The 24,194-nt window shown below is 39.0% G+C and overlaps 1 protein-coding gene and 1 long non-coding RNA gene across 5 annotated transcripts; both read left to right on the forward strand.

The window, feature by feature from the left end:
• Nucleotides 1-3,588: 3,588 nt before the first annotated feature.
• Nucleotides 3,589-6,216, forward strand: LOC141676692 (DNA-directed RNA polymerase V subunit 7-like). 3 transcript variants are annotated; one of them, XM_074482396.1, is made up of 2 exons: nucleotides 3,589-3,704; nucleotides 5,422-6,216. In XM_074482396.1, exon 2 carries the CDS (start codon nucleotides 5,433-5,435, stop codon nucleotides 5,958-5,960), a length of 528 nt encoding a protein of 175 aa, XP_074338497.1. In that variant the 5' UTR covers nucleotides 3,589-3,704; nucleotides 5,422-5,432; the 3' UTR covers nucleotides 5,961-6,216. The 3 variants fall into 3 exon arrangements, with proteins under 3 accessions (XP_074338497.1, XP_074338496.1, XP_074338498.1); XM_074482395.1 differs by having other exon boundaries at nucleotides 3,602-3,753; XM_074482397.1 differs by lacking the exon at nucleotides 3,589-3,704 and adding an exon at nucleotides 4,703-4,724.
• A 990-nt stretch (nucleotides 6,217-7,206) lies between these two features.
• On the forward strand, nucleotides 7,207-21,969 carry LOC141678299 (uncharacterized). Of its 2 annotated transcripts, none has more exons than XR_012557681.1 (3): nucleotides 7,207-7,808; nucleotides 19,065-19,915; nucleotides 20,010-21,969. It is a non-coding gene; the product is annotated as an uncharacterized LOC141678299 (long non-coding RNA). The 2 variants fall into 2 exon arrangements; XR_012557682.1 differs by lacking the exon at nucleotides 7,207-7,808 and adding an exon at nucleotides 7,843-8,683.
• The last annotated feature ends 2,225 nt before the right edge of the window (nucleotides 21,970-24,194 follow it).

Genomic DNA, 24,194 nt, shown 5'->3' on the forward strand with positions numbered 1-24,194 from the left:
GTATATTGATTTTGGACTTCCGTTTTTTACTGCATGTTTGTAATAGTCACCTTTGTAATAGAACCTTTGTATTAATAATTATATTTTGTCTTAGTTTTATTTTAGAATAAATAGTCCGGAAGTGCGGGCTGTTATAGTTGATATCAAGAGCATGCTGTTCTTCACAGTGTATTAGGTATGAGACTAGTACGTTCCCTAGGATGCGTTCATGCGGACCGTAGTTTAAATTTGACCCATAGGGGGCGTAGATGTATATGATTGTTGTGAATTTGGGAACCAAATTCTGTTTAAAAAGGGTAGTATGTAATATCCCGTGATTTTTAGATCAATATTAATAAAAGAATTATAGAATAAAGCGGATTATAATTTGATAATGATTAGGATAATAAAATTGGGTTAGACTAATGGGACTAGAATTTGGATAAGAATTTAATATGGATAACTTGTAAGTTAAGAAATAGGATTTTGTTGTATTATGAATACATCATATTCGTCTTACTCATTTTCATTCATAAAATTTGTAGGCCTTTGCTTACAAAAACAGCAGTCTTATAAAATTCGTAGAAAATTAATCATAATTCAGAATTGGTTGATTTTGAACTTTTCAGAAAGGTCTTTTCGTTCTCTATAACTTATGTGTTTCATGTTTTCCAAGAAAACGTAGTTTAGATGGTCAAAAAGGCTAATTTCAGATCTGATAAGGTTTTGAAGTAAGTTTTTGATCGATATTACTAGTGTTTTCAAAACTGTGTTATGTATATATATTCGATTATCAAAATTGGGCTAGGTGATGATATATTTGAAAGTATTATGTCTTATAGTATATGTATAGATGTATATGTGTGGCATCTATACGATAATTTTCGATCTCTGAGTTGTGCTGATTTGTGAAAATATCGAATAATAACTTAGGACCATCGTCACCGAATTATAGTGACAGTTTTCTGAAAATTTAGGACCGTTATCACCGGTTTGTAGTGATCGTGACACGGATTATGAGTTTTGAATTATTTTTATTTATGTGGTAAGTGTATCATATGTATCGAATAAAAATAAGAATATTTATCGAAAGTGTTTCTTGTATCGTATCGTATAAATTATTGTTGTTTGTTATATGTGTATATATTACTTAGCCTATTAGTTGGGTCGATTGGTTTTTTTCTAGGCTATCTAACTCATTACTTACAATTTTTAGGTTTCGTCTAAGATTCAAGTTGGATAGCATTGAAGTTCAAGTACTTAGGCTTGTAGTAGATTGACTTTGAACTTGCGTTAGTTGCACTTTTGTAATAGATACGTTTGTAACCGAATTTTTGTTTAATGGTCCGAAAATGCAGGTTGTAACAAAAATGTAGACCAATAAGCAATTCATCACCGAGTGTGGCATATACTTTTGTATTCTTTTTTATTTTCTGCACTTTACATACCATACTGCATTTAGCCATGATAACAAGACGTTACCGACCGTAAACAGAAACATTGAACCGTTAATGGGTAACATTAAGATTAACATAATTCGGACTGTGAGACTAAAGAAAAGAATTTGATAATTGAATAAGATTTTTTTGATTATGTGGTTATAGATGTGTCGTGTGTTTCGCTTTAATAATGGTTATTGATTATATCGTGTGCATCTTTGTTCACCTTGTTATCGAATATATGTGTGATTTTGTGTGATCTTTTTTTTTTGTCGGAGAGATATGTAATCTCGAATATAGATTGTACCGAGATATAAGAGAGAAAAAAAGGAGTTTTCTTCACACAATAAAGTTTATCATCTAACCGAAAGTCATGCATGATGACCTCGGAAACTTAGACAATAACGCCTTAAGGTCTGAAGAGAGAAATACCCAAAAAATAAAATAAAATAAAATACGATTGCTTTTCTGAAATTTTTGCTCCAGTAGACTGCTTGTTGAGAGATCCAACATTTTGATTTTCGTAACTCATCCATCTACCATCCTATTGAAATACCCACCCGAAGTATATACTCGAGCAAACTACCTGTACATTAATCCAAATCTTCGACTTTCGAATCTAGTCCAACAATATATAAATATAAATATAAATATATTATTTTGTGTGATCTGTGTTATGTGTCAAGCATATTAAATTTTGTTAAAAAAAATATAAATATATGATTTTGAGCCGTTGGACGGTAGTTGCTTGCTGGGCTTCGCATCTCATTATTTTAATATATTAAGTTTCGTCTAAGAGTTTGAGTTGGATAGCGTAAGATTTCGAGTACTTAGGATTGAACTATATTGACTTCTGGAGTTCCGTTAGCTACGCTTTTATAATAATCACATTTGTAATAGATTTTTGATTAGTAAATTGTATTGTATTTTAATTCAGAAGTGCAGACTGTTACATGATAATATTAAATATATATATAAAATAATATTTATGTTAAATTTCTATTTATATATTCTTTCATTTAGATTAATTTTAATTAGATATATATTTTAATTAAATATAAATCAAAAGAATTTTCTATATTATAGCATATTGACTTATTTTCATGATTTGTTATGTGGGCTAATTAAGTATTTTACTCAAAATTAATTATACTTGTTTTTTTTAAAATTGAAAGAAATAAAAAATTGTTCGATTTATATGAGAAAAATAAAATAATTCGTTAAAAAGTTAAAAAATATAATATGGCTAAAACTGATTAAATTTAAAGTAATTTTTAATATTTATTGATAATGAACGAGAATTAAAGTTTCTTTTGTAAAACTATTTATCAGTATCGGGTAATGAAATAGCCAAAAATGATAACACTTAATATTTAAAATATTTACAAATTTACGATTTCAAATATATAGCAAATAAATTTCTTCATTAATTAACGGGGAGATGATGGTCACATTTGTTTCACTATGTATGTTGTAATACTTTATGTGTTAAAATAAGTTTTTCATAGAATTCTTGTAGTTTTTTAAAATTTTATTTTAAGTAGATTATAGTAACAAATATAATGTAAAAATACTTTTTTACAAAGAAGAAAAATATGAATTGAAATTTTTAAAAAATTTCATTTGAACACAATTTTTAACACTTATTTGTTATAAAACTTATTTTGCCACAGTTAATTAACCACATATGTTTTACCGAGTTTATTTACATTAAAAACTTATCTAATGAAATTATATAACTTATGACATCTAAACATAGTTTCCAAATCTTCTTATTTTTATAAAATTTATTTTAATAAACCTTATATTTTAAAAATTCATTACATTTATTTAAACACAATTTTACCATTAAAAAATATAAATGACCCATGATCTCCGGTAAATTCGACATATCTCACTTACTTTTTTATGTCAAAAAAATATAAATTAAAAATTATAAAAAAGTTAGATAAATATTGACTAAAAATATATATACTCTCTATCCCATTTAATTGTATACTGTTTTTTTTTCAATATTTGATATGCATTTTAAGGTGAATAAAAAATATACTTCCATAATTAATTTTTAATTTTTTTTTTTTCTTATAAACTTCAAATATTAAAATTTTATTTAAAAAAAAAAATTTAAAATAATATATTCCTGTCCCCCGGTATCTACTTCCAGGGGCAGAGGGAGTATAAAACTACCAATTGTAGGGAGTACAGCTGTAGCGGTCACTTGTGCATACGTTGTTTGGGCTTCAATCCAGTAACCCATTTTATTATTTTGCAGAGAGAAAGAGAGAGGTAAAGAGAAGACCCATTTGGCCTTACTCTTCTTTCATCCATTATCATTGTGAGTTGTGTGTTCTTTGAGTACTTGTTTATCTTTTTTTATTATTCTAAACTCCCTTATGTTTTGTGCTACAAAGCCCTTATGGTTTGTTCTTGGTGTGATTCTTAAAGTACTTAGCCTTGTAGATTATTTGTTTCTGTTGTTTGTTTTTGCATGTAATTGATTTAGTTCAATTTTGCTATTAGGGTTTTTTTTAACAAAGTGCATTTTCTTTTTTATTACTGTTGTGTTTGTTGATTAGTAGTACTTTCTACGAGGGTGTTTGTTTTATATTTTTCGAAATGGAAAATACCTCCTTTTTTGGGGGAGAAAGGTTATTATTCGATAATAAGCTAAACCAAACACCCTTGTGTGTTGATGGGTCTGCTTGTTGGAATGGGATGGATTTATGGTTTTATACATTTCTTCGTCTGGCAGTAGAATATCGATTTTTTTTATAGATCTCTGTTTCGAGAGTATAATATGCCTTTCTATAGGTTTATTTCTTTAAATCAGTGCTAGCATGGATCATGAATCAGTCCTCTGTCATATACAAGTGTGTCAAAATTCTTTATGGAAATGTTTGTTTCAATAAACCAGCAATCGGCGGACTACTTGGCTAATTGCACTAATTTTACACTCAATTTTACTTGCTATACATGTGATTAAGAGTACCTAGGGAGTGGGTGTGATTATGTAGTCCCCATAAATGAATTAACATGTAATAAAAAACAACTCTACGGTAGTTTCAAGTATCAGAAGTGGGTGCAAATTGTAAATAGTCCTCGACTGATAATCCTTGCAAACAAGCATGGCTTACGAAGCTTATTAGAATGGAGTAAATGGGATTATTAGACTATTCCTCATGTTATATGTAATTGTTCTTAAAGCTGTGTTGTTATATAATGTAAATTATTTCCTGTAGTTATCTTTACATCCGATCGACAGAGGAAGCTCGTTGCTCTATTTCTAAGGTCATTGTTGATGTCATGGTTTGTATTCTGAAAATTTCTATATTGTGGTTCCATTATTAAAGAAATGTTTATGTCAGTAACTATGGCACATTTAATGGACAAGGGAACTGTCATGTCCATCAGTAGGTTGGATCCATAGTGAAACTTACATTAAAAGTGGTTAAAGCAACTTTTAGAAATTTGATAGCCATGAACTGAGTATACATTTACCCAACTCTGCTTGAATGGGAGATTGGGAGTATACATTTATTGCTATGAAATACACATAATTGATGTGAATTACTAATTGTTAATTGAATTTGTAAAGAAAAAATACTTATAATCTTATGCTTAATTAGTTAATTGAATTCAATCCAGAATTTTGGATAGCAAGCAAACATGTTTACCTACCTTCTAATATAAAAGCAGAAACAGTACATAACAAAATTCTGTAAAGTCTGAATATTTCATTCCCATATACATGATTGTTTACTTGATTATTACCATCATATTATCATCATAAGCAGTAGCAACACTGCTGCTAGAACTCAACATTGTTTTAGGGTTATTTTACTTTATGCATGTTAACTCTGTGTTCGTACAATTGCTACATGATTTTCCTCGCAGTTTAATATAGAGAGCGTTATTCCGTCATCCGTTTTGTTAAGATAAACTTGCTAAGCGTTTTTTAACTTCTATATATTAATAATTATTATTATATTTTCTTATGTTGAAGGCGTGACCAAAATGTTTCTCAAGGCACAGTTGCAATGGAATGTTATAATTCCTGCTGAAAATCTTGATGCCAAAGGACTGGCATTGCAGAAGGCAATTATAGTTCGCCTTTTGGATGAGTTTGCTGCCAAAAGAGCTACAAGCACTCTTGGTTATTTTCTTGCGGTAACCAGTTTGGACAAAGTGGGAGAAGGAAGAGTGAGACAGCATTCAGGGGATGTGCTTTTTCCTGTAACATTCACATGCATGACCTATAAAGCTTTTGCGGGTGAGATTCTGGAAGGCGAAGTGCACAAGATTCTGAAGCATGGGGTTTTTCTAAGGTGTGGACCAGTCGAGCACATTTATCTCTCTCACCTCAAGATGCAGGGTTACAGTTTTGTGCCCGGTGAGAATCCAATCTTCATGAGCGAAAAGTCAGCGAAGATTGAGAAAGGCGTGAAGCTGCGAGTTATGGTGATTGGCGTGAGGTATATGGAGGCTGAAAAGGAGTTTCAGGCGGTTGTCAACTTGGATGGTGATTTCCTGGGGCCTGTTTAGTAGTTGTACTTTAATATGGGGTGGATTCATATATGCAAGTAGACTCTTATGTCCAGTTATGGTGTATGTTTTGTGTTGTGTACTTTTGGTAACTTAAGTAGATGTGATTTCCATGGACTACAAATTTCAAAATGCTTATGGCTCTAGACTTTAATGGCATGAGACAAAATTATGTTAAATTGTGTTGCTTTTTTAGTACATTAAGTTACCTGTTAAAACCGATTACGTTACAGTTATGTTGGTGGTGTAAAAACAACTTGTGCATTCTCACCCCTGCCATTTTGCATTAATCATGTTGATTTATTGCTCCTTTTTTGGTGTCTCTACACTGTGAAGACACAGTTACTTGGACTAGGAGGCTTAAGATAACTAGAAATAGTTAAAATAAACTTGTACAATGAACATATACCGCTACAGTTAAAACAGTGAAATTACAAAGATGTGAATTACAGTACTATTGTGATAGTTTTTAGGAAGCAGTGGCTGCATTTGAGTTATAAAATGATAGGTACTCTCAAGTTTAAGTCGAAGTTTTGTTGATGGATCGAGTTTTAGACCGTCAGCGGAGAAGTATGTAAGTTTTGATTTGGGTTAAATATCGTAGTGGTCATTCAACTGAACCCCATATATAAGTTTAATCATCAAAGTTAACGGGGTATCATTTGAATCACTAAAGTCATAATAAATATCATACGTATACCTCAAAATATGTGTTCGAGAATTAAAATTTATTTTATGGAGTTCTATATATTTTTCTTGAATCCTATTACAACCAAATGAAAATGTATGAATTCTAGTATTTTCTATAATATAATAAGATTTTTTAAAATTTATCTACTATTTATTTTTAATTTTGTAGTCGTTTGCTTTATTTAAATAAAAATAATTAGTAGATAAAATTTTAAAAATCTCAAAAAATTATCTAAAATACTATGAATTCATAACTTTTCATTTGGTTGTAATAAGCTTTAAAAAAAATGTTTAGAACTCCATAAAATAAATTTTAATTCTCGAGCACATATTTTGAGGTATCTGTTTGATATTTATTATTACTTTAGTGATGTAAATGATACCCCGTTAAATTTGATGATTAAACTGATATATGGCTTTCGGTTGAGTGACCACTTTGATATTTAACCCGTTTTGTTGATTTGCATATATAACCATAGTTCGTAGATATTATCATGTGTCTGTGTCTTGGGTTAGTCAGCGAAATTGGCAAGTTGCAGTATGGAGTTGGTTCATTGAATTATTGGCCCTTGTATATGTAGCCAAGAAAACAATAGAAATCACTACATACATATTCCGAAAACATTAGTAGGTGGTCACTAATAGTTCCATGGAAGCACCACCGTCCATCACATCTTACTCCGACCGCCAGAGAGAACTACAAGCTTTCGATGACACCAAAGCTGGGGTAAAAGGACTAGTAGATGCCGGAGTTCAGAAGATTCCGGATATATTTGTTCATCCACTTGATACCTTTGATAAGAACTCAGGTGACAAGTGCAAAGAATTTACCATTCCTATTATCGATCTTGAATGCCTAAACAAAGATCCGACGAGTCATAAAGTGCGCTGTACATCTGAGACTTTTGATTTTTTCCAAGTTGTAAATCATGGGATTCCAGTGACCGTCTTAGAAGAGATGCTTCAAGGGTTACATAGATTCTTTGAGCAAGACACTGAGGTGAAGAAACAGTTTTACACGCGTGACTATACGAAAAAAGTGGTGTATAATACCAATTACGATTTTTTTAGTTCACCCGCAGCTAACTGGAGGGATTCATTTTCCTGTTTTATGGCTCCTTCTCCTCCTCAACCAGACGAATTGCCAGAACCATGCAGGTATGTCTAATACTAAATGTTAATGTTTATGTTAATGTGCATACGTCTTACATTTCCACTTATGTAAGTAGTAAGGTATGCTTAATTATATCATACCCTCCCTCTGCGAGTGAGACGCATGTTATATATGGTTTTATCAACAGCCAGAAAACTCAACATTTCATGGATTAAAATTTGCAGAGATATACAGATTGAGTATTCGAAACAAGTAATGAAACTTGATAGCCTATAATAATACAGACCTAATAATAGAAGCCCAGGGCCTAGTTACAAAGAGCCCAGGAAGTACTCAGCTATAACCTTGAAGGGCCCAGGACGCGTGGCAACATCACCACCGTCCAGGTACCCCGGATCCAGAACGTTCCTACGGTCCGGATTCGATAGTACCCTGACGCATCCCAGACGTCCACATCCCCTACAGTCCAAAAGGCACACCTACGGTTCAGATTAAAAGGTACAAACCCCTAAACCCTAGTAGGGGGCCTATAAAAGGCAGGACAGAAGGAAGGTTACAGGTTACACACACTCTCTCCCTCACATATACTTACATACACACACGTACAGACCATAAATATACTCGCATAATTCCCGTTTTGCCCCTTTTCTCCTTAAAACCCTTTCTCATTCTCACGCCGGAGGTGCCGCGGGGACACCACCCCCCTCCGGTTCTGTTTTGTAGGTTCCCACCCTACAGCTACACCGCTCGCAGCCGCCATTTCTGTCCAAACGGAGTTTGAGTCCGGGCTCGGCAAGGAGAAGGCCCCGGGGTGATTTGGGATTATCATTGGCGCTAGAAGGAGGGGTCGAACCTCCGTCCGGTGGTGTTCATATCCGCAATTTCTACCCTACCCATCAACTTGGAATACCATCTCTCAGTAAGAACGCCACTCCCAATCTCTTAAATCTGTTTTTTACGAATTATATTACTGTGAGTTTGTGGTACTGTTGAATAACCATGACTACAAGAAAGAGCAAAGCGGCCGTTTCTACTTCTCTCCTTCCACCTCCACCCCAACCTAGGGATGGAGATATGGAAGATCTGGATGAAGGGCCCCCCATAACCCAGATTCCATCTCAAAATCTCCAACCAGGAGACAAGAGAATACTCATCGAGAAAGCTGCCCATAAGCACACTGGGACTTCCGCCAACCCCTGGGGAAACATGACCCCGGATCAGATACAGGCGGCGATGGACCTGTGGAAGGAAAAATATAATGCCGAACCTGAGACCCGCCCAGAGGATCAGCGGGAACGGTCTGGAGAATCCCGGGGTTCCGTCTTTGATCGGATTACAAAGAATTTAAAGAAACCACCAGAGGATGCCAGGGATGAGATAAAGAGAGCTGCCTTCCGAGAGAGGATCCGGAAGGAAGAAGAAGCCAAAGCTCAAGAAGCTATCGAAAAGAGAGTCCGGGAGGAAGAGGCAAAGCTAAAAAGAAAGGCAAACCGGATTCATGTTTCTTCCGATTCGGAGCCGGAAAAGGAATCTAAGCAAGAACAAATGGCCCGGGTCCTTCGGGATCTCAAAAGAAAAGTAGAAGGCGATATGGAAGTGGGTGCGGCAGCCACCCCGTTCACCAAGAAGTTGGAATCTACCCCCAGAGAATCGGGCCTGAAGCACTTCAATTTTGACTATTTCGATGGGCTGGCTGACCCCGAGGAGCATCTGAACTATTTCGAGCAAATCTCTGATATTTATGATTATAGTGACCTAACCAGATGCCGATTCTTCGCATCAACATTAAAGGGGGGAGCTCAGAAATGGTTCAGCCACATTCCATCCCGGAGTGTGGACTCCTGGAAAGACTTCCGCGAGATATTTTTGAAAAGATTCAGGGCCAACCGGATGAACGAGCTGCAAATGTGTCATTTGGAAACAATCCAGCAAAGAAGCAAGGAGTCCCTCCCGAAATTCATCAAAAGATTCCAAGAAGCAGTTAACCAACTCTCCAACTTGGAAGAAAAAGAGGCAGTGAACATTTTTTGAAGAAACTTACACCCAATATCCTGCGAAGGCTATGTTAAAGACTTGATTCATAGAGAGCCCCATAGCCTAGCATCAGCATATGCCTTGGCGTCAAAGTTCATAAAGGAGAATGATTTCCTCAAGTCAATGAAAATGAATAGAAGAATACATGATGATGATGAGTCTCCGGAGCGACGCTCGTCGTCCCGGAGAGACAAAAAATACAAGCTTGACAGGCAAGCCAACTACATTCAGCAATCTCGGGGAACCCCACCCCGGGAGACTTACGTCGAATCAAGAAAGAATGAAAGGAAACCCAAGACCAAGAAAGAACCCAAGCCGGAACCGGAGGGGACACCCCTCAACAGGCCCCGGGCTGACATTTTGTGCGAAGTTAAGGGTAAGCCGTTTTATTATCCGCCAAAACCCTTGCTGGCGCCTCCCGAGAACAGAGCCCGGGACAAGCATTGTGGCTATCATGAGGATCGTGGCCATACCACTGAAAACTATTTTTCCCTCAAGATGTTCATAGAAGACCAGATCAAGAAGGGAAACATGAACCGGTATCTTCAAAGGAGGTTGAATGACAAAGACAGGGCCCCGGGAAGCGGCAAAAATGTGGTGAACGTGGTCTTTGGAGGCACAGCTTCACCGCCCCGGAGCCCGGACCAGGAGAATGACGTGATGATGATCCAGCTCCTGGAAGATGAGCCGATCTGTTTCTCTTATTCTGATTATGAGGGACTCGATCCGGACCACAACTTAGTATTGGTGGTAACCCTAGATGTCGCAAACAACGAGGTAAAAAGAATTCTAGTTGACAACGGTTCCTCTGCTAATATTGTATTCGAGCACACACTTAACAGGATGGTGCTTGGCCACCCTTGAATGGACCCCTATCTTGAAGACCCCTTGTACGGATTTGGAAACACGATGATTCCAATCCGGGGCGTCATTTATCTCCCCATTATCTTTGGAACTGCACCCTAGCAGGTCTCTCATATGATGAAGTTCTATGTGATAAGCGCAACCTCCTCATACAATATGATCCTTGGAAGGCCCACTATCACCAAGCTTATGGCAATCCCTTCAACTGTTCACTTAAAACTCAAATTCCCCACCCCAGGAGGCGTCGGAGAATTGAAAGGAGACAGGGAGATGGTAGGGAGATGCTATGGTCAAGCCTTGGTCATGGCAGAAACGGAACCTGAGAACAGGAAAAAGATAATGTCCTTACCCAAAGGACAAAGCAGAAAAAAGCATCGGGAACACCTCAGTAAAAGGGCCCGCTTGGATGTAAATATGATTGAAGACTCCGGGTACAGCGTAACCAACGCCGATGCCCGGATTCAGAAATTTGTAGAAAGCAAGGAGAAGACAAAGGTCAAACCTGCCCAACAGACAATTGAAGTAGAGTTGGAACCCGGGAACCCCACCCGGAAAATCAAAGTCGGAAAAGGCTTGGAAACCGCCTTCCAGAAGGAGCTTATCGATCTATTGAAGGAATACGCTGATGTGTTCGCTTGGTCCCCGGAAGACATGCCGGGGATTGATGAATCTGTGGCAATGCACAGCCTGGATGTAGATCCCAAACAAAGACCAATCAAGCAAAAACGAAGAAACTTTGCCCCAGAAAGACAGCAGGCAATCGATCAAGAAGTTGAAAAGTTGTTAAAGGCAGATATCATCTGTGAAATTAAGTATCCGAATTGGCTAGCAAACGTTGTGCTAGTCAAGAAACCCAATGGAAAGTGGCGAATGTGCGTGGATTATACAAGTCTCAACTCGACGTGTCCTAAAGACTCCTACCCCCTGCCCAACATTGACCAACTGATAGATGCAACCTCGGGCCATGTTATGCTAAGCTTCATTGATGCTTTCTCGGGGTACAACCAAGTCAAGATGAATCCGGAAGATATTGTGAAGACGCCATTCATTACACATCGGGCTGTCTACGCTTTTGTTATGATGCCGTTTGGGTTAATCAACGCCGGGGCAACATACCAGAAAATGATGAATACCATCTTCAAAAATCAGCTGGGCAGGAACATGGAATCTTATGTCGATGATATGATCTCTAAGTCGGTCACGATCCCGGACCACGTTAAGGACCTATACCGGCGAACTTTCTCTGCCCCAACTTTAAAATGCGTTGATCCGGATGAGGCAGATTATTGTCTCCGGGAGGTGCACGAGGGAATCTGCGGAGATCATTTAGCCACTAAAGCTCTAGCCTACAAGGTCATCAGACAAGGCTACTATTGGCCCACAATCCACGCTGATTCAGTTGCCTATGTGAAGAAATGCAGCAAGTGCCAAAAGTTCAGCAATGTGCCAAAGCAAGGTTCAAGCATCCCCGGGTCCGTTCTCTCCCCGATCCCATTCTCTGTCTGGGGAATTGACATCATGGGTCCTTTCCCTCGAGCAAAAGGGGATCTTCGTTACGTGCTGGTGGCGATCGATTATATGACTAAGTGGGCAGAAGCCAAGGCTATGAGGACCATCAATCAGCAAGACTGCATCAAATTCGTAGATTCAATTGTGATGAGGTTCGGAATACTGATGGTTTTAATCTCGGACAACGGGCCGTAGTTCGTGGGTTCGGTTTTTGAAGCCTATCTCAAGGAGCTCGGGATAAGGCACAAGAAAGCATCTGTGGCCCATCCACAAGGAAACGGACAAGTCGAGGTCACAAACAGGACCATACTCCGAGGTTTGGAAAAGAGACTGAAAGATTCTAAAAAGAACTGGCCGGATGAACTCCCGAAGGTTTTATGGTCATACAGAACCACCTCCCGGACTGGAACCGGTGAGACCCCATTTAAGCTTGCCTATGGTACAGAGGCCCGGCTACCGGTGGAAACCGGATCCCCCTCCCACAGAATGGTCAACTTTGACGAAGTCTCCAACATAGAAGGACTTAAAACCAACCTCGAACTCCTGGATGAAGTAAGAGACCAAGCTGTAGCAAAAATGGAAAGCTACAAGGAAAAAACAAAACTCTACTTTACAAAGAGGGCCAAGATAAGAGAATATGTGGTGGGAGATCTAGTACTCCGCGACACCGAAGCTTCGGACCCAACCAACCAAGGGAAACTGCAGCCGAATTGGGAAGGTCCCTACATAGTCAAGGAAGTGCTCTGTCCGGGAACTTACAAGCTGAACTACATCAGCGGGACCGAGGTCCCCAACACCTGGCACGGAACCCGACTAAGGAAGTTCTACCAGTGAAAGAAAGGTGCACATTCTGGGCACATCTCTACATTTATACTATGATATGTTGATGTAAACGCTATTCCCATTCACCCCAGAAATTTTTTTTTAGTTTCGATATGAATGAAAGACTCTACTTTAAGCGTCCTATAATTTAAATCAAGTTCATTATGTTGCTTATTTATCTATCAAACTCAACCCAAGAGTACTTATACAATTTCTACAAGTTAAATATTTTTACCCCAACCCGGGGTCTGCAAAAACACAGCTCATGTGTACTTTGAAAATTTCTATCAAACGGAAATTTACCCCTTCCCGGGGTCCTATAAAAACTCAACCCATGAGTACTTATAAAATCTCTACAAGTTAAATATTTTTACCCCAACCCGGGGTCTGCAAAAACACAGCCCATGTGTACTTTGAAAATTTCTATCAAACGGAAATTTACCCCTGCCCGGGGTCCTATAAAAACTCAACCCATGAGTACTTATAAAATCTCTACAAGTTAAATATTTTTACCCCAACCCGGGGTCTGAAAAACACAGCCCATGTGTACTTTGAAAATTTCTATCAAACGGAGATTTACCCCTGCCCGGGGTCCTGTAAAAACTCAACCCATGAGTACTTACAAAATTTCTACAAGTTAAATATTTTTACCCCAACTCGGGGTCCGCAAAAACACAGCCCATGTGTACTTTGAAAATTTCCTGACATATACAAGTCAATAACAGAGGAAAGAAAGAAAAGCACAATCATATTAAACAACCCCGGGGAAACACACCCCGGGGGGGCAAATCAAAATCATCCGGATTACAGACAAGATAAATTAGCCAAAAGGCTGAGTTCAGACAATACTAAAAACAAAGAAATGGAAATTACATGCCAACAAATGGCAAAGTCGTCAAGCTTCTGCTGCAGGCTCGGCGGGAGGAGAAGGAGGCTGCTCCGGATCACCTTCTGGAATGGGAGGCTGCTCAGCGAGTGGCGATCCGGGAGAAGGAGGGACATTGCTAGAGGTTCCGGCACCAGACTCCCTTGCCTGGATGGCTTCCTTATCCTGCTCTAGCCGCGTCTCCTCCTCAATGTACTTCTCCAGGAAGACATCGATTGTACCCTGAGGCTCTTCGACGAGATACTTGGAAGCAACACTCCAGCAAATCTGGATCTTCTCAAGCGCTTTGTCGTTCAGCTCCTCATAGTATGCCGGAGTGCCGCGGAACCCAGAAAAGACCTCTTCGGGAGTGGGCCGGGCGGCAAGATCATCCCTCAGCTTCTTGTTTTCATCCCTCATCTTCCGGACTGAAGCTTCGGCCCGGTCTTGCCTCTCCCAGATCTCATCAAGAAGCTTCTTATGAGCAGCAGCCTCCTTGGCACTCGCCTCCTTCAAATCCTGGATCTCACGGGACAGCCTCTCAGATTCAGTCTTGTAGACCTCAGCAGTATCAGCCTTCGCCTGTAGGCTCCGGGTTATGCAAACCAATCCAGCAATCCGGGAGTTAGCCTGAAATCATTATACACCATATTTAGATGATACAAATACAAGAAAACAAAACGAGGCAAGTACGAAATCGAATATCAAAATGGAATAAGAAAAGGGCTTACAGCAGTAATGTCCTCCTGAAGCCCGACCAAGAAGTCGTCGAGAGGCTCCTTTCTGTATTTCTTCCTCTCCGCCGTGCTAGCGTAGTTCTCAAATAGCTCCCTCCGGCGAGTCTCCGGAGTGAAGCTAGCCAGCAGGGCCTTCAAAGTTTTCGGGGTATCCGGGGCCAGGTCAACAGCAGCCTTCTTCGAAACAGGGCCCTCGGACCCATCCCCACCTTTCTCCCCGGAACCCGAATGAGCATTCTTCCTTTTAAGGGGTGCTGGGACCCTTGTCGCGTCCCCTTGCTGCACATCCTCGGCCCGGGGTTCGTTGATCACGATCGTTGTCCTCCCCGGACGAGATGTCGCCGCCTTCCGGGCTGCGTCTTCACCCTCACCAACCTTCTTCTTCCCGGAATCCAAGCTCGTCATTCCTCCAATCCTTCGCAGTTTGGCCGAAAAATCCTTAAGCTGAGCAGACATGTTTGGGGGATAGGGAATTAGCTTCGGAATACTTGAAAAGAAGAACAACAAAACATCAGTCCCGGATACAAGCAACCAATAAAAGTTAGAATAACAAAATAAAGCTAAGGCAAAAGACTTACAGCCGACAGCATGCATACTTTCATTGCTATTAAAAGTTTCCCGGGTCCATTGTGTCCCGAGTGCCCCACAGAAGGCGTAAACCATCGCGAAAGCTGCTTGCCCGAGCCGCTGGACCGGAAATCTTTCTGTTTTAATTTCGAGTTTATGGAGTGGCATGAACTCCAGATCGCCACCCCGGACAAAAAGAACTCCCGGTGCCATCCCTTAAGCGATGTCAACATGCTGACCGGGAGGACCATCTTATCGGAAGGATATTCGCAGTCCTCGATCCTAAACAAGAACTCATATATGGGTCGGGAGGTGGACCTCTTGATCCTAAAAATATGGTGGAATAGTTTAAAGGTAGGGAGGTAATTTTTGGCATAGCAGCAGACCAGAAACCAACTTATCCAATTCACCAAATTCGGGGCCAGCTGGGTGAAAGGAATCCCGTAAACATCCCGGCATAAGGATTTGGTAAATTGATGTAATCCGAGGCGCATGCCCCGGAGGTGCTCTAAGGGAATACTAACCCATCCCCCCTCCGGTCTGTGATACACCCTCTCGTGCTCCTCGGGCCATCTCCATTGATATTTATCCTCAAGGTTAAATGTGAGCCTAAGGGCACTATCTACCTCGGCATCTGTGTACTTATCCTGAATCTCCTTGTGAACCGCCCCACACTCATACCGGGTCCCTGGGGCGGTAAAAAACTTCCGGTTCATATCGTCTTTGTCGTAAGGCTCCCTACCGCCCAACCCATCCGGGACCCCCGTACGCCTCAGATAAATCTCTGTAATAAAAGCCCAAGGGCTTAGGATTCACGCGGCATTGGACAAAGTATTCGTCCACATCTTCCCAAGACCCATCCGGGTTGGACAGGGTACCCCAGGGCCTAAAACTAAGGTCTGGGCTAAAACTTGTTGAGGTTGGTCAACCCGGGGAGGCATCTCTACAGAGCTACTGCTAGAAGAGGAAGAAGGGTAGAAGGAGTTAAGTTCGCCTAATCTGACAGGACGCTCGGGATACCGGTTCCTAAGAGTAGCAGTACGCCTAAAACGGCTACCTGGCATATACTATGTGTATCTATATAAACGCACCCCGGAGTCAATGCCAAACCCGAACCTAACAACAGCAAAAACAAAACAAAAAATAGAAGAGTTTAGAAACAAATCGTGTACGTATCTTAGCCCAAAAATAAGATCTACAACTCATACACACAATCGTAACCAAAAACACATATCAAGAACACACCCCGGGCTCTTCAACTTTTTACACTACTAAAAACCCACTTTTTCGCATATAAAACTACCAAAATACATGTTATTTACACAAACCAAACACGGAACCATCGAAAAAGCTATGCAAAATCTACACAACTACACAGATTCAAGGTCAAACCAACAACACAGTTGTGAAACTCGAACAAGAAGTACAAAGGAGCGAAACAAAACTCACACAAAATGGTTACATGCATTGCGAAAATGAAAGAAAAAGAAATGAAATAAGAAAGCGAAAGATCAAGATACTTACAAAGTGGCAGGTGAAAGAAATGCGGCTTCAAAAATCTCTGCAAGATTTCTCTGGTCTCTCTCTCTCTCTGTGGAAGTGTTAGCGTAAAAGAAAAAAGAAAAGCAAAGGAGGGTATTTATAGAAGGACGAAAGGCAGAGAAAGGTGAAAGGGTTTTTGGAATAAAAATTAATCCCCACCACGTGGTGCCCTCTGATTGGTCCTAAAAAATAACTACATAGCAGTTATTACACGACCTGTCACGTAATCATTACGTGGGCGCGTCTTTTTAGGAGGAAAAAGGGGGGAAGTTAAAGAATGGCACACTCAAAAGATACACATAAAACGTATGTGTCTTTGACCCCGGATGGAATCCTAACAGTCGCCTGACACTCCGGACTTGCAGTGTCAGCTTTTCAGGGTCCGGTCAAGTCAAATGTCAGGATCGTCCTTATCCACGAACCTCGCCCAAAATTCAAAATTCAAACCAACTGACCAACCAAATCAGCCCCGACGTCTCATCCCCAGTTGACCCCGGGGTTAGGGGGTAACAAATCAAGTAAACCCCCCAAAAATTTTCTAAGTACTTTAAGGAATCCCACCTTGGACTGAAATCAGGTGACTAACCAAGTCAACCCCGGGGTCTCATTCCCATTTGACCCCGGGGTTAGGGGGCAACAAATCAAGTAAACACCCCAAATTATTTTCAAGGTACTTCAAGGAATCCCACCTTGGAGTTAACTCACAGGACTAAACAAGTCAACCCCGGAGTCTCATCCCCATTTGACCCCGGGGTTATGGGGTAACAAATCAAGCAAACCCCCCAAAATTTTTCCTAAGGCGTCGCGACACAATGATAACTACTCTACTCCTCCATCCGGGTAAACCCGCATAAGGGAGTGGGGGGCAAATGATAGCCTATAATAATACAGGCCCAATAACAGAGGCCCAGGGCCTAGTTACAAGAGCCCAGGAAGTACTCAGTTATAACCTTGAAGGGCCCAGGATGCCTGAAAACATCACTACCGTCCAGGTACCCCGGATCCAGACCGTTCCTACGGTCCGGATTCGATAGTACCCTGACGCATCCCAGGCGTCCACATCCCCTACAGTTCAAAAGGCACACCTACGGTCCAGATTAAAAGGTACAAACCCCTAAACCCTAGTAGGGGGCCTATAAAAGGCAGGACAGAAGGAAGGTTACAGGTTACACACACTCTCTCCCTCACATATACTTATATACACACACGTACACACCATAAATATACTCGCATAATTCCCGTTTTGCCCCTTTCTCCTTAAAACCCTTTCTCATTCTCACGCCGGAGGTGTCGCGGGGACGCCACCCCCTCTCATTCTCACGCCGGAGGTGTCGCGGGGACGCCACCCCCTTCGGTTCTGTTTTGTAGGTTCCCACCCTACAGCTACACTGCTCGCCGCCGCCATTTTTGTCCAAACGGAGTTTGAGTCCAGGCTTGGCAAGGAGAAGGCCCCGGGTGATTTGGGATTATCAAAACTGGGAACTACGAGGCTCTGGGGCTGGACAGTAATTACTTAAAAGATATTGAGTGCGTCAAGGGGCTTACATTCGTATGCCATTGCTATCCCCCATGTCCGCAGCCAGAACTCACATTAGGCGCTACAAAACACACTGATGATGGCTTCCTTACTGTCCTTCTCCAAGATCAGATTGGCGGACTCCAAATTCTTCACCACGACCAACGGAGTGATGTTCCACCATCGTCAGGGGCGCTTATAGTTAACATTGCAGATCTTTTACAGGAAAGTATTGCAAATTCATATGTAGTGTACATTATCTGATTGAAGCGAAGACCGTTTTCATTCATCTTTTTTCTCATTCTTGTTAATTGATTGTTTTTCAGCTAATAACTAATGATCGCTTCAAAAGTGTTGAGCACAGAGTCTTGTCGAATAATAGTGTCCCCAGGGTATCAATAGCATGCTTCTTTAGCACATCTCTAATGCCATCTAAAAAGCTATATGGACCCATCAAAGAGTTGGTTTCAGAAGATAATCCTCCCAAGTATAGAGAAACAACTATTCAAGATTATGTATCACACTCCTTCTCAAAAGGGCTTGACAGGGGATCTCGATTGCTGAAATTCAGGCTGATATGATATTTCCACACCAAAAAAATTACATATACTAGAAATAATTTGTTGGGTAACAGAATGACCAAAGTTGATCTGTTAATGCAGTAATATTGTAGTATCTGTTAAAGTTCTTCACTGTAGTCAGCGAGTAAATGTGTGCCTGGAGTTCTTTTTTATGTTATGTTATATATAAGAACATGGATATGCTTTTAAATATTGCTCTTTTTTACTGATGACGAGATTTGTAAATTCAAAATTGAGAAACTAACTTTAAAAACACGAAGCAGATACCAAGAGAGGATGAAGCGTAACTTGATTCTGGACATCTTATTTAGGAGTTAAGTCGACTAGGGTTGTGCGACGTGCAGAGCAATGGAGAAGTAACAGAACTGTCCTGTTGAGCTAGTCCATTTCCAATCTTTAAAGAACCCAACGACATCAAATTTTATTTTGTAAGTGCGGTCTGAATCATGGGATTTCGATGACTATTAAAAGAGATGCTTCATGGGGTACTCAGTTCTTTGAGCAAGACACCGAGGTGTAGAAACAAATTTATACGACGCGTGATATGACAAGTGGTCTAAAATAGCAATTTTGATTTTAGTTCACTAGCAGCTAACTGGAGAGACTCATTTTTCTGCTTTATGTCCCCTTCTAGGCTTCTCCTCCTCAGCCAGAGGAATTCCCAGAACCGTGCAGGTATGTCTAATACAAAATATTAAAGTTATTACTATGTTTGAACTGTTAAAGTCTATGGTATACACAGAGACACCATGCAGGTATGTCTAATACAAAATATTAAAGTTATTACTATGTTTAAACTGTTAAAGTCTATGGTATACACAGAGACAACCTATCAAGCCCTACAGGCAGGTAAGGTATGTGTAGTTTGGTTTTATTCCCACCAAAACATTATAAGATTTACATGTGCAGAGATTTACATTATAAGGAATGTGTTAAGGGGCTTGCTGTTCTATGTCATTGCTATCTCCAATGTCCACAGCCAGAACTGACATTGGGCACCACCAATCACACTGATGATGATTTTTTAGTGTTCTACTCCAAAATTTTCACTAAGATCTTTGGATGTTCCAGCATTGCAAGGAGTGCTTGTTTTAACATTGGAGATATTTTACAGGTAAATATTGCAATTACAAATACATTGAAGGGCTGAAGTGGATCTGCGGATGACTTTTTTAAGTTTCTCATTTTTGTTTCAAATTGTTTTTCAGCTTATATCTAATGATTTGTGGCATGCTTTTTAGCACTTCTCTAATGCCATGCACAAAGTTCTATGGACACATCACTGCAGTTCAGGCTCTAAAGAATTATGAATAAAATGTTAGGTGATGAAATTATCAAAGTGATAAGTAACATTTTTAGCACCAATGTCTGTCTAAATTTAATAGTGATATTCAATATGTAAATGGACTAGTAACATTTGCTTTCTAATCATTCAAAGCCTAATTGTCTTGAGGTCTGTACTGATGTGTGCTTTTAGAATTCAGTAGACATGGGTCTAATTATTATACTGCAGACCTAAGTCAGTGCCTTGAATTGTGTACAAGTTGTTTATTCCTGGAGTGGTGTGAAGCATTTAGTGCACTCAGGCTTTGGAATCGTAGATGATGAAATTATATGTTCAAGGATCATATTAAGAAACTATGACAAATCCCATAATTATATCAAGACAGATGCCTCTAACAAATATTAGAGACAAAGAGCAGAAAGGGATGTACACCTACAAATTTCTGAAATGAATAATTATTGACCTGATGAAGAACACTGAAAGGGCCAAGAGCATTAGGGACGAAAACCTGAGAAATTTTTAGATACGTCTCCCATGAAATGCAGGGATGAATCTTGCAGGAATCCTATGGAAACCCCCGGCAAAAATCTCAGCCAGAAATCTCCTTAAAAATGCAGGGAACAAATCTTGTAGAAAATTTGAGGGACAAAACTCACAAGAATATCAGAAATCCGTAAGACCATGGCAGCAACAGAATTTCATGGGAGGATCAGAAACAGAACTCTTAAGAATATCAGGGTCGAAATCCCTAAGACAAAAAAACGAATTAATATCCTAATTTTGTTTTGTCTTCCCTGAACCTAATTATGTGGCTGATGGTGCAGGTGCCCTGGCAGAGGCTTTCATGGAGGATGATGACCTCTTTGATGTGTTCTGAGCCTGTTCTGAGTGTGTGTGCTTTAGTACTGACAATCGAATTATGAAAGCTTGAGTTTTGCTAATTTATTTTATTTTTGTTCTATTTATCTTTTCAGCGATTTTGGCGTAAAACTGTTCTTGATTTTTTTAGATAAAATTGTAACAGAAAAACATGTAGCCTGAATATACAGTTTTTCTTTTTGTAAATTATAAATTATTACAAGCTGTTCAATGTTCGTTGTCAAGTTGCAAGATGGAGTTTTTGTGGGGTAACTAATTTCTGGATGAAATTGTCATTCTCTTATCTTTGTAATTATTGGCAGCTTGTACATGTGGCCAAGATAATAATAGCAATCACACTGTATATTAAACACAAGAAGGCGGCATTTGCAGTACCATGGAAGCAGCATTATCATATCTGACATCTTACTCCAACCGGCGAAATGAACTACAAGCTTTTGATGACACCAAATCTGGTGCGTAGATGCTGGAATTCAGAAGATTCCAAATATATTTGTTCATCCACCTGATGCCTGAGATAAGAACTCAGGTGACAATTGCAAAGAATTTAGTATTCCTATTATCGATCTTGAATGCCTACACAATGATCCAACAAGTCATCAGGAGATAGTGGATAAAGTGCGGTGTGCATCAGAGACATTTGGTTTTTACCAAGTTATGAATCATGGGATTCCGGTCACTGTATTAGAAGAGATGCTTCATTTTGAGCAAGACACTGAGGTGAAAAAGCAGTTCTATATGCGTGATTATACAAAAAAGGTGGTGTATAATACCAGTTTTGATTTGTTTAGTGCATGTAACACCTCCAAATCCGGGGTCGGGGATCCGGGTTGTCACGAGTTCCATTTCCCTTAATAACACTAAATCTTAATAAACAATCAACTACTCTGTATTGTGACCTCACAATAAACACACACACCACAAGTTATAGTCTCAGAGATGAATATCCAAAAATAACACGAGTCATTTTCTTCCAAAATTATATGCCATTACACCTTAAAAGGGTTTCTGAATAAATTTAGATTTCTTTGCCATTATTACAATTGATAAAGATACATAAGTCTGGTACATCAAAAGTTGAAAGTCTAGCCTATTGGTAGTTCCTACCTCAGCTACAGCGACATCAACGCCTATAGGAAATCGCGGAACGTTTCCTATCCGCTCGCGAATTGGGAGCTTGGTCCTGTTCATCTTGTCTATCTGATGTTGTGTGATGAAAGGGGTGAGCAACAAGCCAACCGAAATAATATGTATAATAATTAACAATATATGAGCATTCTCATAGTACTCATGAAAGTTTTGGTCAAGAAGAAATGAACCAAGCTGATATCTTAACGCGACCAAGTCGCAAAATATTCAGTATATATATACATATACTTTTCACAATCTTTGAAATCCTCTGACATGTATAATATACACAGAGTTCCAGTTTATAACTGTATAAAAATATCGTTGCAAGGTGATCTCATATATCTAACCTTGTCTCAACGTTTTTCTGAAAATCTTTGACATGCACAAGATAATCATTTACTAGATATAAGTTTAAAAGATGAAGTTACAAGATACTTCAATATACTTATATCTTTTCCGAATACTACTTGAACTACCACCGTTCAATGTATAAATAGTTCATCCCATAGATTAAGCTACAAGACAAAACTTGTATAGAATCAATCTTTAAAATATCATCAAAATAAAATGAAGTTACGAGATACTTCATTTGATGCAAACATCATTTTGAAAACTTGACCCTGCCAATACTCAACAATCGCCCAACCGTAACCTTTCTATCGAAGTGCTCTGGGTAGTGTTGCAGAAATATCCAATTGGATGATGAACTCATAACGGGAGTTTACCGCGCCAGAAAGACCACTTACGATGATCAGTCGTAGTAGTACAACCCCACCATTTTCTACATGTAGAGGAGAACCTGTCGGATTTACTTGTCAACCGAACACTGGACTCCTAAGGAATGTACCGTCTTGCGGAACTTCCAGGCCATTTGGGCCAATATAATAAGGCTGGGCCGGCGCCACTCGACCACTTACGCCACTCCTAGTTCAGATGAAATCCATGACTCTGAAATGTAAAGCTCGTCCCCACTTTCCCCAAGTAGAAACTTGTTGATACGGCTCCACCAAGAAGTCGTATCTAGTTGGAAAGGAAAACTCACCGATATTTCCCAGGCGATGCCTGTTAATGGATTAACTTGTTCCAAGAATTTTACTTCCCGAGTATTGGGTAAGTAATCAAAAACTCTTTTATCAAAATAGCAACCTCGTTGCGAATATAAAACACACCACAGAGCCGGATCCCTCAGGTTTTGAGTGAATATTTAAATCCCCTTTGAAAGGAAGATCTTAAATATAAAATGAGTTTTGAGATCCGCTCTAACTTTTAAAATCATTTTGAAGACTCGCAAAACATTTTTAGGAATGTTTGGAGTGATGCTGATTTACTAAAATAAATCAGTCCCGATATATTAGGAAATATCTGAATATTATTATTTAAATAATATCCTCATAAAGAATAATCTTTATAAAAATAATTGAAGTAGAAGTTTTAAAACTTATACTTGCAATGAATATTAAATAACCAAAGATATACTTATACGAAAGTACTATCTTTATTTGAATAATTAAAAGTGAGTTTGATTATCGACACATTATTCCTTAATAAAATAAAGAATAATAATTAGTAGTTAATCGGAGTCATAAACCCTCGAATGAATATTCAAAATAATATTCAATAATAAAATCAACGGAGTCATAAGCCCTCGAATGAATATTCAAAATAATATTCAATAATAAAATAAACGGGGTCATAAGCCCTCGAATGAATATTCAAAATAATATTTATTAATAAAATAAGGTTATCGAATAAACCTTATTTGATTCATAGTTTTAAAAACTATTCACATATATATATATAAATATATATATATATATATATATATTATACTCGGGAGCATCGACTCCCGGTTTTAGAAAAAAGTTCACCTTTGGGTCCCCTATACTAAGGGTATATGCAAATTACCGCTTATCTCTAGCATATGTATTATCAACTGAATCAACAGATATATGTATCAAGAATACGAAACAGGCATGCATATATACCATATCACATGCTACAATATATCGCAAGAATTTGCTAATTAACCATCATGCATCTATCACAAGATAATGCATATACATATGTATACATCACAACAACAGTATAACGGGTAGAA

Source organism: Apium graveolens, chromosome 8 (genome assembly GCF_009905375.1).
Source record: "Apium graveolens cultivar Ventura chromosome 8, ASM990537v1, whole genome shotgun sequence".
NCBI lineage: Eukaryota > Viridiplantae > Streptophyta > Magnoliopsida > Apiales > Apiaceae > Apium > Apium graveolens.

Bases quoted from the DNA above. Each gene is read 5' to 3' on its own strand.
- LOC141676692 (XM_074482396.1), top strand. From the start codon at position 5,433: ATGTTTCTCAAGGCACAGTTGCAATGGAATGTTATAATTCCTGCTGAA.